This window comes from Oncorhynchus kisutch, linkage group LG13, assembly GCF_002021735.2.
Source record: "Oncorhynchus kisutch isolate 150728-3 linkage group LG13, Okis_V2, whole genome shotgun sequence".
NCBI classification, from domain to species: Eukaryota; Metazoa; Chordata; class Actinopteri; order Salmoniformes; family Salmonidae; genus Oncorhynchus; species Oncorhynchus kisutch.
Genome location: NC_034186.2, coordinates 62,799,580 through 62,815,001, shown reverse-complemented (window position 1 = coordinate 62,815,001; position 15,422 = coordinate 62,799,580). Strand labels below are relative to the sequence as shown.

The 15,422-nt window shown below is 44.9% G+C and overlaps 1 protein-coding gene across 4 annotated transcripts in view; it reads right to left on the bottom strand.

Moving 5' to 3' along the window:
• Nucleotides 1-7,003: 7,003 nt before the first annotated feature.
• LOC109901956 (transmembrane protein 79-like) overlaps nt 7,004-15,422 on the bottom strand; it is a 33,027-nt gene continuing 24,608 nt past the window's right edge. The window contains exons 1-5 of one of the 4 annotated variants that reach the window (XM_020497981.2): nt 10,871-11,019; nt 9,460-10,303; nt 9,006-9,200; nt 8,669-8,885; nt 7,004-8,474 (exon numbers count right to left, since the gene is read on the bottom strand). In XM_020497981.2, the coding sequence (XP_020353570.1) occupies nt 8,273-8,474; nt 8,669-8,885; nt 9,006-9,200; nt 9,460-10,153 (1,308 nt within the window). In that variant the 5' untranslated portion in view covers nt 10,154-10,303; nt 10,871-11,019 and the 3' untranslated portion in view covers nt 7,004-8,272. Of the gene's footprint in view, nt 8,475-8,668; nt 8,886-9,005; nt 9,201-9,459; nt 10,304-10,662; nt 10,795-10,870; nt 11,020-15,422 lie in introns of those variants that run through there. The other 3 variants (XM_020497982.2, XM_020497983.2, XM_031786860.1) reach the window with 3 other exon arrangements.

The window sequence follows — 15,422 nt, the reverse complement described above, 5'->3', positions numbered from 1 at the left end:
TCTGAGGTCATTAAAGATCCCATGGCACTTATCGTAAGAGTAGGGGTGTTAACCCCGGTGTCCTGGCTAAATTCCTAAGCTGTCACCCAATCATCCCCAGCTTACAATTTGCTCATTCATCCCCCTCCTCTCCCCTGTAACTATTCCCCAGGTTGTTGCTGTAAATGAGAATGTGTGCTCAGTCAACTTACCTGGTAAAATAACGGTATAATAAATATGTAAACTTCACTTGTGCGCCTGTCATATTTTGTAACAATGCGTAGGGCTCCATAAAGCTCCGCGTTGACGATAGGTGGGGACAGAACGTCCTGTATAAACGATAGGTGGGGACAGTACGTCCTGTATAAACACAAACTCACTTCCTTCACAATAGCTCTGCTCCACTAAGCGCATGAAGTATGAAAGCCCTGATGTCTGCAGAGACTGCATCACAGTAAATGCTGTAAGGCTACTTCAGATGTCGGATTGACCATGCAAAGCCTTTGAATCTCTGCCTCCGCAATGGATTGGTTCACTGAGATGGGAGCGAATAAGACAGCCTCGTGTGCCATAAAAATATATACACTGCTCAAAAAAAATAAAGGGAACACTTAAACAACACAATGTAACTCCAAGTCAATCACACTTCTGTGAAATCAAACTGTCCACTTAGGAAGCAACACTGATTGACAATGAATTTCACATGCTGTTGTGCAAATGGAATAGACAACAGGTGGAAATTATAGGCAATTAGCAAGACACCCCCAATAAAGGAGTGGTTCTGCAGGTGGTGACCACAGACCACTTCTCAGTTCCTATGCTTCCTGGCTGATGTTTTGGTCACTTTTGAATGCTGGCGGTGCTTTCACTCTAGTGGTAGCATGAGACGGAGTCTACAACCCACACAAGTGACTCAGGTAGTGCAGCTCATCCAGGATGGGACATCAATGCGAGGTGGGGCAAGAAGGTTTGCTGTGTCTGTCAGCGTAGTGTCCAGAGCATGGAGGCGCTACCAGGAGACAGGCCAGTACATCAGGGAGGCCGAAGGAGGGCAACAACCCAGCAGCAGGACCGCTACCTCCGCCTTTGTGTAAGGAGGAGCACTGCCAGAGCCCTGATAAATGACCTCCAGCAGGCCACAAATGTGCATGTGTCTGCTCAAACGATCAGAAACAGACTCCATGAGGGTGGTATGAGGGCCCGACGTCCACAGGTGGGGGTTGTGCTTACAGCCCAACACCGTGCAGGACGTTTGGCATTTGCCAGAAAACACCAAGAATGGCAAATTCGCCACTGTGCTCTTCACAGATGAAAGCAGGTTCACACTGAGCACGTGACAGACGTGACAGAAAGTCGTAATGCTGGTGAGTTACCGCCGCTCTGATATCCAATAGTTCTTCCAAGCTATATGTAATAATACAAAAAATGTTCTGGCCTAATAATGTAAAAAATAACACATACAAAAAAGGAACTACTGCAAAGTTGCCTATGGGCTAGAAGCACGGCTGCCCTCTGTAATCGGCGCAATTTTATATATTTGTTACGACTCGACTAACAAAACAACAACAATTGACCAGTAAACTAATTGGGGTCAGCCCTATAGGAATCACAGTAGCAAGCACCCCTGGTGCACCCCTGGTGCCCTGTCAAATGATTTATCCATTTAAACAATGTTTTTGTAAAGCCCTCTATGGCTTTGATGCGTTTCAAACGTGAGCTTGTCCAAGGTGTTGGACTCGACAACAGTTGCTATCCATTGGAGCACTGCAATTGGTTGCCCAAAATTCTGGGGCGGGACATAGTGAAGGGTCTGCGCATGGTAATTTGTTGTAGGCTATGGCTACTTCGGGAATAGGAACCCATCATTGCCAGAAAAAGTGACACATTTATTCTGCAATGGTTATGAAAATATGGATTGTGTATAAATGCAATATTGTCTCGAGAAATGTGAAAGTACAGTATTTAGACGTAAGCTACAAAAGTAACCTACAACCAACCGCCTGTTACACCGTTAATAAACTTCGCTTCGGATCAGATGGCATAGAGCAAAATACTTGAAATGGCTTATCTATTTACTACTATGAAGTGGATGCAATTAAACCAGAGATGGGACAAATGGTATCCTTGTTGTTGGCCTACGCTACCCCGTGAGTATGAAAACATCACAGAGAAGGTGAGGAATTTATTATGAAATAATCATGGAAATTAAATAAATAATAGGCTAGGAAATAAATGCCTATTTCTAATTATTTTCAAATGCAAAGACAAACTAAATAGATTCTCTCTTCTCACTAATGGCAAATTATTGCATCTTGTTATTAACCTGTTTAACCTGTTCTTTTCCTCCATTTGCAGAAAATACTAATCTACTTGCCTGCTTGCAATGCAATACTTCAACTACTATAAACTGTGCTTACGCATGGTCTAAGGTTTGTGGGAAGGTGAGCACATTTTCATGTCAAGTTCAGTTTTTATAAATGCCAACTTTTGTGTGAAACCTGGCACACACACGTTTAATTTCCATTATCATTGCATAATACATTCCTCACCTTCTCTCTGATGGTTTCATACTCATGAGGTACATAGGCCTTTTATTTAGTATTTTTTTACTTAAGTTTATTTTAGTAAATACTTTCTTAACATGTTTTGTTCTCAAAACTGCATTGTTGATTAAGGGCTTGTAAGTAAGCATTTCACTGTTGTATTCGGCGCACATGACAAATCAAATTTGATTTTGATTTGGGGTCTATTTTGTACGTACGCACGGTTTATAAAACGAGGCCCCTGGTCAGCCTGTCATGAAAAGAGCAGTTCTTAATGTTTTCTATACACAGTGTATGGCTCTGTGAAGCACTTTCCAATAACGTACATTCTTCCTTACTTCAAAAAAACAATCCCTGATGTGACAAGCTAAATAGGTGAGAGCAATGTTCCCAAAATATTGTTCCCATTTATAATAGGATTATCAGAGAGATTGAGGTAACTTCTAATACTAATAAAAACCAGTAACTACCATATCAAGGTTCCTGATAAAGGAGGTCAGTTAACTATATTAGCCTTTGGAGACCATTCACCAAGACATTGGGAAAGAAGGCCATGCGAGTGTTTTAATGGTCTTACCAATGGGGTCCTGTGATTGATGGGGATGGTAAATAGACTGATAGGAGGGAGGGAGGGGCTCTACATAGATGGTGCTGATAGGTCTGGTTTTGGATGCAGAAATGGGGTGCTTCCTGAAGTCTCCCCAACACATCCCACCACCAGCCGAAGATACCTCTGCCAAAGGGATTTTTTTTTAAAACAATTAGGCTTAAGTATCAATACTCTGAAGTGATTTCCTCTCCTTATCTAATTTCCTTCATCTGCATTTTTACACTGCTGACATGCACCCACCCTGGGCACCCAGCTCTTGACAGCAAGTGCAACTGAAGTACTTGACAGGAGGTGTAGGCGTAGACTAGTGTGTGTACTTTTGGACAGGTATGCCAGTCTTAAGTCTTAAGCAACCACATGATACATTGGGACTAAATGTTGCCTTGCTACTTTAGCCCCCAACTTCCTCAAAACTGTGGCAAATAATGGTGGAGGAGTTTCAGCATTGGCAGTTAACAACACTGACTACTTATTTTAAAGCCACAGTCAGACTTCTGGTAATTTCAACTAATGCAATATAGCCTACCCCTTAATTTTGAATAATATGACTTATTATTCATAATTTGATAAGTACAGTAGTCTTATCATTATATTAGGATATATTACTCCATTGTTTATGTTGACAAAATGTATACAGGTGTATACAGATAAACATGATGTAATGTTTACCTTCTAGAATGTTATTCCTTCAGCACTAATATATATATATATATTATATATAAAGGTGTTTGCATGTGGAAAAGTCGTGCATTTGCTCCCTTGATATACACATTTTATAGTGTGCCTTTATACTAAATAAAACTTTAAAATGTAAGATTATTATTTATAATGTATTATCAGGCTATAGCATTGAGGCCTATAGAGCCTACCAAACCAATTCAATAGACGTTTTACTGTCAAATTTATACAGTGCAAGGCCGACAGGGATCTATGAAGTGTCAACTTCAAACTAACTTCCTGGGTAGTATAATTCGTCTGTGGGTTAATTTTATTCATTTTTATAGGCTATATGTTGTTATCCATCAATTCTTGAAAACAACCATGTTCTTACCGTAACACCTGTTTTTCTTAAATTTTCGCAATGGACAGTTTTCTTTGATTCGAAGCAGACACGCTCCGTGTTTTCTTCGAGCTGGGGCAGCTGCCATATTCTCCAGACCAATAAATAAACGAAAAGTTTGGTTAGACGTGAACAATATTTGACCACCGACAAAAATAGCCCGTTAGTCGAAAAGTGTAGTCCTACGTCATAGGCTCGATGTTATGACTCCTTCAAAACAACTGGGAAAAAATAGCTCCGAATGGGGAAAACATTATTTGAACGGTCATCCAACTCGGAAACTAGAGTCTCTTTAGAGCTCCCGACTTTCTAACCTGAAGTCATGAGTTAACCTCGTTTTTTTCCGAGTTCCCAGTTATTTTGAACACGGCAATATGCTACGTTCATAACCAAGTGGGAAGGTGGTAATATTGTAAATACCAGTTGGATGCATTCACATGCCTTGAACTCGTTGACAAACGCGGGATAGCCAACAAGCTGCGTCAACTATAACTAAAAGTACAGCTTTCATGCATGTAAACAAAATATAGTTTTCAAAAAACACATTAATAGATTGCTTTTTTATAAACAATGTTTTATTACATTTAACTGCCGAAAATCCTGTTATCAAGGTCATTTATTTAGTAGGTCAGGTCAGCATGTGGGAGAAGTCTGCGATCAGGGGTGATAGACGAGTTTCCCACATAAAGATCGAGTCCTCTAAGTGTCCAAAAGCAAGTTTTAGAATGGGCAGCACCATTAGGATTTTTCACCATTTTGAAGTAGTCAACTGGGTGGGACTTCCTACTGGTTAAGGAAAGATTATACTCTGCTCAAAAAAATAAAGGGAACACTTAAACAACACAATGTAACTCCAAGTCAATCACACTTCTGTGAAATCAAACTGTCCACTTAGGAAGCAACACTGATTGACAAATGAATTTCACATGCTGTTGTGCAAATGGAATAGACAACAGGTGGAAATTATAGGCAATTAGCAAGACACCCCCAATAAAGGAGTGGTTCTGCAGGTGGTGACCACAGACCACCTCTCAGTTCCTATGCTTCCTGGCTGATGTTTTGGTCACTTTTGAATGCTGGCGGTGCTTTCTCTCTAGTGGTAGCATGAGATGGAGTCTACAACCCACACAAGTGGCTCAGGTAGTGCAGCTCATCCAGGATGGAACATTAATGCGAGCTGTGGCAAGAAGGTTTGATGTGTCTGTCAGCATAGTGTCCCGAGCATGGAGGCGCTACCAGGAGACAGGCCAGTACATCAGGAGACGTGGAGGAGGCCGTAGGAGGGCAACAACCCAGCAGCAGGACCGCTACCTCCACCTTTGTGCAAGGAGGAGCAGGAGGAGCACTGCCAGAACCCTGAAAAATGACCTCCAGCAGGCCACAAAGGTGCATGTGTCTGCTCAAACGATCAGAAACAGACTCCATGAGGGTGGTATGAGGGCCCGACGTCCACAGGTGGGGGTTGTGCTTACTACAGCCCAACACCGTGCAGGACGTTTGGCATTTGCCAGAGAACACCAAGATTGGCAAATTCGCCACTGGCGTCCTGTGCTCTTCACAGATGAAAGCAGGTTCACAGAGCACATGTGACAGACGTGACAGAGTCTGGAGACGCCGTGGAGAACGTTCTGCTGCCTGCAACATCCTCCAGCATGACCGGTTTGGCGGTGGGTCAGTCATGGTGTGGGGTGGCATTTCTTTGGGGGGCCGCACAGCCCTCCATGTGCTCGCCAGAGGTAGCCTGACTGCCATTAGGTACCGAGATGAGATCCTCAGACCCCTTGTGAGACCATATGCTGGTGCGGTTGGCCCTGGGTTCCTCCTAATGCAAGACAATGCTAGACCTCATGTGGCTGGAGTTTGTCAGCAGTTCCTGCAAGAGGAAGGCATTGATGCTATAGACTGGCCCGCCCGTTCCCCCAGACCTGAAGCACATCTGGGACATCATGTCTCGCTCCATCCACCAACGCCACGTTGCACCACAGACTGTCCAGGAGTTGGCGGATGCTTTAGTCCAGGTCTGGGAGGAGATCCCTCAGGAGACCATCCACCACCTCATCAGGAGCATGCCCAGGCGTTGTAGGGATGTCATACAGGCACGTGGAGCCCACACACACTTCTGAGCCTCATTTTGACTTGTTTTAAGGACATTATATCAAAGTTGGATCAGCCTGTAGTGTGGTTTTCCACTTTAATTTTGAGTGTGACTCCAAATCCAGACCTCCATAGGTTGATACATTTGATTTCCATTGATAATTTGTGTGATTTTGTTGTCGGGACATTCAACTATGTAAAGAAAAAAGTATTTAATAAGAATATTTCATTCATTCAGATCTAGGATGTGTTATTTTAGTGTTCCCTTAATTTTCTTGAGCAGTGTATATTTCCATTCAGGTCATCAGGAGGGAATCAGCCAATTAATTACACTTGTGAGGAAACATTCCATAACTGCAGGTGGCAGTAAATCCCCCAACTTGGCTTTATACCTGTTCAAACAACTCACTCCAAGTGGCATGTATGCACCCTTTCAGTTTGTTTACCAACTCGTAGTAGAAGAAAATGTACTTTTTCAAAATGGAGATGGCCTCAATGGCACAGCGCATGCTCTCACAAAGCCAAAATCTGACCGATACAATGTATTCGTCCTCTAACGATCTCTATGGTTTTCCACTAGTAATTACGAGTTGGAGGGGTGTTCAAGTGGTTTTCTCACAGTCGTTTGTGATAAATACCACCTTCCACTTGGTTACGAACACAGCAATAACAGTCATAACAGGTGCCCATTTCAAACAACTGTAATGCACAAAGGTCTACCTTAAATGCTTGTTCATTTTTATTGGTCACTAAAAGGCTTTCAAACCAATAAATGTCAGCTTCACAAATGAAAGGCCAATAAAAACATCACTTGTTAAGTATAATTGATCATTGAGTCATAAATTATTTTAAAATATGATAGGCATTAAATAGACTCTACACTTTGTTTCAGACCGAAGTTACCTTGAAATGTAGAAAAAAATCTGCGTAGTTATACATTTTATAAAGTAGATGCCTACACTATAAAAATCAGATTTCATACATAACATTTTAAAATACAGTAACAACTCTATTCAAAACCACCCTTACAGGGCTGTGCTGTATTGTGAAAGGATTCGTTTTCAGAGACAAAGGCACTTGTTGGACTGGTTGGATTTCTATAAGGTCACTGCCATTTTGGGGGGAGGCACAAAATGCCATGCAATCCACATTCTCCAATTGTGAAATGGTTCTCAATGTCAACATCTTTATACTAAATCAATTATTTTTCAATGATTTGTTAGCTGTGATGACATTGCTTATGTGGGGCCGTCCTTCATACAGTCATGAAGATGAGACAAAATGTCCACTCAGTAGTCGATTACTTTTTCACAGAACATGATTTTATGATTGGTTATATTGAACATTTTCAAGAGGAAATTGACTAAGAGGTCTAGAGCAAGTCTCAGTTTCTCTATAAATGTCCCAAATGTAAATGCAATTGTTATTAGCTTGAAATACCAGATTCATAACCAAATGCAATACAGTAGATTACAGGATGCCTCAAGTACAGATATACTTGTCAAACCAAACAGTATAGTTCAGCAAACTATTTGTCTGCAGCAGGCCTAGCTAGATATGAGGAAAACAGTGGTTTGGTTATTTTCAAAACTTCCCCAAGTGGTACAATTCTGTCTGGATCTACAAACTATTTGCAGCGAGACAATTGTGATTTCAAAATTATTCCATGGTACTTAACTGTCATGCTGTCAATTAGCAGATCTTCTACAGAATACATTCTACTGTTTCACTAAAGTGACGGTAAAATGCCATGCAAAATGAATTATTACATAGACAGCCTTTCTCCAATAACGGTTTGTACATGCTCTATCACTGACTACCACTGCCCAGTCTATTCTACACATCATCAGTGTGGTTTAAACACACTAGCACGATCCACTACCGTTTACATAGTAACCCTTTGAAAGTTAAATTCCACCAGTAGGTAAAACAAATCCTGTCCCTCTTCCCCATCCTTTTCATTCCTTCGGTCTTTACTCCATTCCCCTATCCCCAGAACCTCTGGCGGGAGGCTGGGGGTTGGTCTTGTTGGTGAACCACATCCTGGGCGAAGATGGTGCCCCCAGCGTCCATGGTGAAGATGAAATAGAGATTGGCACCCAGCATGGCCACGGTGGGCAGGAAGGACAGACCGAAGCCAAAGCCCCGAACACTGCTGCCCAGTGCAGCTGCCACCCAGTACATCAGCCTGTTGGCACAGAGGAGAGAGGGACATTAGACAGATGCAGTCATTTCTATAGTCTGCCCAGACTGTATTAAATTGAGATCACATGTCATATAGGGTTATGACGGACTGGGCACTGAAATTGGACAACAGATTTCACTGCATCTCTCTGGGTTATGTGACAAAATAAACATTTTTTTGTTGCATTGTTTCTTTACCTGCCAAAGGCGAAGATGATAGTGAGCAAGGGCACCAGTTTGAGCAGGTCCTGGCTCAGGTAGGGCGCCATTACAGCCAGCTGCAGGAAGTAGAGCAGGAAGAGGGTGACGGAGTCATCCACATAGCGCCGGTGCACACCCACCTCCCTGGCCTCCACCTCACACAGCGGCTTCACATTCCCCAACCGCATCCTGGAGACACCCAGCACCAACCAGCCTGGGAGGACAACACAAGCGTTAGCTTGTGATGTTAGTGTTGTTGTTCAACCCACCTTGCTGTTCACACCGGCATAATTCTGATAAAGAACATATGCTGAATGACCAATGAGCCACTCACCCAGTATGATGGGCACCACAGCGAAGACAGAGCAGCGCAGTGTGTAGACCAGCCTGAGGGGGGCACTGTCCAGCAGTGGGGCATCAAAAGGCAGGAAGACATAACCCCCCCACACTAGGAGGGGGAAAATTAGAGCTGCAGTGAACACAGACACCCCCACTTTGAGAGCATCCCGCTTGGCACAGTCACACCCATCTGGAGGGGAGAGGAAAGGAGAGACTATTAGTCTTTCTACCCTCTGAAGTAAAAGAAAGCTAACAGAAAACATTACCACCCTCTAGATCAGATTACCACAAAATAAGGGGAGTGGAAGGATGAATTTGCACTCGCAAATCTATTTGAGCAGAGCCACAGTGGCTGAATGAACAACGGAGAGAAGAGCAAAGAGAAAGACTGAGAGAAAGAGGTTGGAGGCCAAAAGACAGAAAGATGACATGTTAGTGCATCTCTTTACATTTTGAGGACCCCCCCTCCACTGGCCAGTCATGGTAGTAGCCATCATGTGGGGTTCCCTGGGGAACGAGGAGGAGATTCTTCTCTGCGTCCACATCCCAGAATGGCTCCCTTTCTCTGGGAGATGTCGGAGCACTAGAGGAGTATAAGATGGTGACAGATGGGTTGAAGACCTGTGCTGCCTTCTCAGGCAAAGAGTTCATACCATCTTCCACCTCTATCTCTACCTGCACCTTCTTCCCTCTCTTACACAGCCCTGGGTGCTGCACCTCTCTCTCCATCCATTCTTCCCCCGTTCTCATTCTCTCCACTCCCAAACCCAGCCTTCTCTCGCTCTCCATCCGGCTTCCTCCTTCTTGAAGAGAGGTGCACATGGAGTGCACGCTCCTCCTCTCTCCCTCAGGGTCATCTCCCTTTCCCCTTCCCTTATCTTCTTTCACAGTCAATGCACTTCCGTTCTTTGTTGCTTTCTCTACATCCCTGTCACCCGGCCATTGCAGAGTGGTAGGCTCCAATTTAGCAGAGCTAACCATTTCGTCTTCCTCCACCACTCCCTCCCTTCCCTTTTCCAATTCTTCAATCACCTTCTCCCCCTCTGCCCCCCATGTTGGGGTTTGGGGTTCAGCAGTCACCCCGCTGGTTTTGGAGGGGCTGTCTTCTAGCAGCTCCAGGTTTGACCGTAGGATCTCAGACATTGTTTTATGTTTAGGTGTTCAATGTCTCCAGACTTCGTCAGTGAGTCTGTGCTTGATTGAGTGTTTTTACTTTGACTGAAGTCACATCACATTGTCTGTTTCCTTCTTTGTGTCCCAGCTCTATTGGTTTGATGGTAAACAGCTCTTCACCTACAAAGTAAAGTACATTTTACAGAGTGCACATTCTGTAGGTCATACATGTCTTCCCACACAAGAGATGATGCCCCAAAACCGATAAGCTGTAACTCCAGACAGCATTCTAGTGTCATTAATCATCAAACAATAGTCTCTAAGGTTGAAAATTTTCCACGACAGGTAAAGTAAGCCAAGACCGATAAAACAAGTAGAATCCCTCCCTGTCCGTTGCAAACAAAGCTCCGCCCAATGCATCTCATTATGGCCTGTGCTGTTTGAGTAGTCTAAGAAAATAAAAGGCCCTATTTACGCATGAATACCAAAGAAAATACGCTTGCAATATAAAACCACAAAATAAAATATTGTTGACATACAAATAGCGTTGTAAAGTTCCCCGAATGTGTTCAATTTCCAGACAAACGTAGTACGCAGACCTTCAAAGCGCACTCCATATCACAACACGGAAGTTTCTCATACCAGCGCACTAGATAAAATGTTGGACTTTCCGACTCACGTAAGAAGACTGCTAGCTATACAATGCTGGAAAATACAAATGAAAATATATAAACATGTAAAACTCACCCAACCTCAGGGTTTATCAAACAACGAGTTTGGGGATTTTATTGAATGTCTCTGACATCGTTTTTCCACTTCTATTGTTATTGTGCAACTGCTTTTCAGTGGGTGGAAATTCAGGTGTGGCCAGGTAAATTATTAAAGGGTATGTTCCTAAAAAAACATTAAAGGGAAAGTACGATAGGAATATTTAGGTCCTATCGTACTTGTCCTTTAATGTCTTTTAGAAACACCCTTTAATAAATGAATTATTTAATAATTTAATGTGCAAAAAAACATTAACATGTGTATTTCAAGTAGTCTTATATTTATGTGACTTTCTTGGGGTGAAAATAATTAGTGAGAAATTGTGGATATAGCATACAGTAAATGTTTTGTTTCATTATGTGGTTGTTAGTACACACCAATGCAATATCTTAACTATCTTACTATCTTATCTCACATTGTTGGTTACCCTTTCTTGGATCTATTTCCAAAAGCAATATTGGTTGAAACACAGCCCTGTCACTGACGGAATGAAGTATAGATGAACAGAGAAATCAACATGTTGGTGTTATCTACAAGAGGTCTATCATATATCCTCAGTAGATGTTATATATTTAGTTGCCTAGCATTTAAAGATAGAGTTGTGGTCGGATTTACCAAATGGAGGGCGAGAGAGAGCTTTGTACGCATCTCTGCGTGTGGAGTACAGTGATCTAGAATTTTTTCCCCTCTGGTTGCACATTTAACATGTTGATAGAAATTTGGTAGAACTGAGTTAAGTTTCCCTGCATTAAAGTCTCCCACCAGTAGGAGCGCCGCCTCTGGGTGAGGGGTTTCCTGTTTGCTTATTTCCTTAAAACAGCTGACTGAGTGCGGTCAATTTATTCCAGAATGTTATGAAGAGTGATCAGATGAATTACAATTAATTGGCTTCCGGGTTGGATGCGCGCGGTGTTAAGAAGCAGTGCGGCTTGGTTGGGTTGTGTATCGGAGGACGCATGACTTTCGACCTTCGTCTCTCCCGAGCCCGTACGGGAGTTGTAGCGATGAGACAAGATAGTAGCTACTAACAATTGGATACCACGAAATTGGGGGAAAAAGGGGGGAAATTCAAAAAAAAAGAGGAATTTGCAATTAATTGTAATTCATCTGATCACTCTTCATAACATTCTGGAGTATATGCAAATTGCCATCATACAAACTGAGGCAGCAGACTTTGAAAACGAATATTTGTCATTCTCAAAACTTTTGGCCACGACTGTACATACCCAAACCAGAAGCCATAGGTTACAGGCAACATTAGCACTGAGCTAAAGGGTAGAGCTGCCGCTTTCAAAGTGCGGGACTCTAACCCGGAAGCTTACAAGAAATCCTGCTCTGCCCTGCGACGAACCATCAAACAGGCAAAACGTCAATACAGGGCTAAGATTGAATAATACTACACCGGCTCCGACACTCGTCTTATTTGGCAGGGCTTGCAAACTATTACAGACTACAAAGGGAAGCACAGCCACGAGCTGCCCAGTAACACGAGCCTATCAGACGAGCTAAATCACTTCTATGCTTGCTTCGAGGCAAGCGACACTGAGGGATGCATGAGAGCATCAGCTGTTCCGGACAACTTTGTGATCACGCTCTCCGTAGCCGACGTGAGTAAGACCTTTAAACAGGTCAACATACACAAGGCTGGGGGCCAGACTGATTACCAGGACGTGTGCTCCGGGCATGTGCTGACCAACTGGCAGGTGTCTTCACTGACATGTTCAACATGTCTCTGATTGAGTCTGTAATACCAACATGCTTCAAGCAGACCACCATAGTCCCTGTGCCCAAGAACAGAAAGGCAACCTGCCTAAATAACTACAGACCCGTAGCACTCACGTCCGTAGCCATGAAGTGCTTTGAAAGGCTGGTCATGGCTCACATGAACACCATTATCCCAGATACCCTAGACCCACTCCAATTTGCATACCGCTCAAACAGATCCACAGATGATGCAATCTCTATTGCACTCCACACTGCCCTTTCCCACCTGGACAAAAGGAACACTTATGTGAGAATGCTATTCATTGGACTACAGCTCAGTGTTCAACACCATAGTACCCTCAAAGCTCATCACTAAGCTAAGGATCCTGGGACTAAACACCTCCCTCTGCAACTGGATCCTGGTCTTCCTGACGGGCCGCCCCCAGGTGGTGAGGGTAGGTAGCAACACATCTGCCACGCTGATCCTCAACACTGGAGCTCCACAGGGGTGCGTGCCCTCCAGTACTCCCTCTTCACCCACAACTACACAGCCAGGCACGACTCCAACATCATCATTAAGTTTGCTGACGACACAACAGTGGTAGGCCTGATCACTGACAATGACGAGACAGCCTATTGGGAGGAGGTCAGAGACTTGGCCGGGTGGTGCCAGAATAACAACCTATCCCTCAATGTAACCAAGACTAAGGAGATGATTGTGGACTACAGGAAAAGGAGGACCATGCACACCCCCATTCTCATCGACAGGGCTGTAGTGGAGCAGGTTGAGAGCTTCAAGTTCCTTGGTGTCCACATCAACAACAAACTAGAATGGTACAAACATACCAAGACAGTCGTGAAGAGGGCACGACAAAGCCTATTCCCCCTCAGGAAACTAAAAAGATTTGGCATGAAACATTGAGAGCATTCTGACTGGTTGCATCACTGCCTGGTATGGCAATTGCTCGGCCTCTGACCGCAAAGCACTACAGAGGGTAGTGCGTATGGCCCAGTACATCACTGGGGCTAAGCTGCCTGCCATCCAGGACCTATATACCAGGCGGTGTCAGAGGAAGGCCCTAAAAATGGTCAAAGACCCCAGCCACCCCAGTCATAGACTGCTCTCTCTACTACCGCATGGCAAGCGGTACCGGAGTGCCAAGTCTAGGACAAAAAGGCTTCTCAGTAGTTTTTACCCCCAAGCCATAAGACTCCTGAACAGGTAATCAGATGGCTACCCGGACTATTTGCATTGTGTGCCCCCGCCCAACCCCTCTTTTACGCTGCTGCTCCTCTCTGTTTATCATATATGCATAATCACTTTAACTATACATTCATGTACATACTACCTCAATTGGGCCGACCAACCAGTGCTACCGCACATTGGCTAACCGGGCTATCTGCATTGTGTCCCTCCACCCACCAACCCACCAATCCCGGGCTGTGACGCGCCGCACAATTGGCCCAGTGTCGTCCGGGTTAGGGGAGGGTTTGGCCGGCCAGGATGTCATTGTCCCATCCCGCTCTAGCAACCCCTTATGGCAGGTCAAGGGCATTCACGCTAACTTCGGTCGCCAGTTGTATGGTGATTCTTCTGACACATTGGTGCGGCTGGCTTCTGGGTTAAGCGGGCAGTGTGTCAAGAAGCAGTGCGGCTTGGCAGGGTTGTGTTTTTGAGGACGTACGGCTCTCGACGTTCGCCTCTCCCGATTCCGTACGGGAGATGCAGCGATGGGACAAGACTGTAACAACCAATTGGATATCACTGAAAGGGGTAAAAAAAATCCGTGATATCGTCAGCCTCCCACTTGCTGGAGGAACAATAGAGCAGCAGTAGAGAACAAAAGAGGAAAGGTCCACCCCCCCCCCTCCCACTTGCTGGAGGAACAATAGAGCAGCAGTAGAGAACAAAAGAGGAAAGGTCCACCCCCCCCACTTGCTGGAGGAACAATAGAGCAGCAGTAGAGAACAAAAGAGGAAAGGTCCACCCCCCCCCCCCCCTCCCACTTGCTGGAGGAACAATAGAGCAGCAGTAGAGAACAAAAGAGGAAAGGTCCACCCCCCCCACTTGCTGGAGGAACAATAGAGCAGCAGTAGAGAACAAAAGAGGAAAGGTCCACCCCCCCCCCCCCCCCCTCCCACTTGCTGGAGGAACAATAGAGCAGCAGTAGAGAACAAAAGAGGAAAGGTCCACCCCCCCCCCCCCCCCACCACCACTTGCTGGAGGAACAATAGAGCAGCATTAGAGAACAAAAGAGGAAAGGTCCACCCCCCCCCCCCCCCACTTGCTGGAGGAACAATAGAGCAGCAGTAGAGAACAAAAGAGGAAAGGTCCACCCCCCCCCCCTCCCACTTGCTGGAGGAACAATAGAGCAGCAGTAGAGAACAAAAGAGGAAAGGTCCACCCCCCCCCCCCCACTTGCTGGAGGAACAATAGAGCAGCAGTAGAGAACAAAAGAGGAAAGGTCCACCCCCCCCCCCTCCCACTTGCTGGAGGAACAATAGAGCAGCAGTAGAGCAGCAGTAGAGAACAAAAGAGGAAAGGTCCACCCCCCCCCCCCCCCACTTGCTGGAGGAACAATAGAGCAGCAGTAGAGAACAAAAGAGGAAAGGTCCACCCCCCCCCCTCCCACTTGCTGGAGGAACAATAGAGCAGCAGTAGAGAACAAAAGAGGAAAGGTCCACCCCCCCCCCCCCCACTTGCTGGAGGAACAATAGAGCAGCAGTAGAGAACAAAAGAGGAAAGGCCCCCCCCCCCCCACTTGCTGGAGGAACAATAGAGCAGCAGTAGAGAACAAAAGAGGAAAGGTCCACGCCCCCCCCCCCC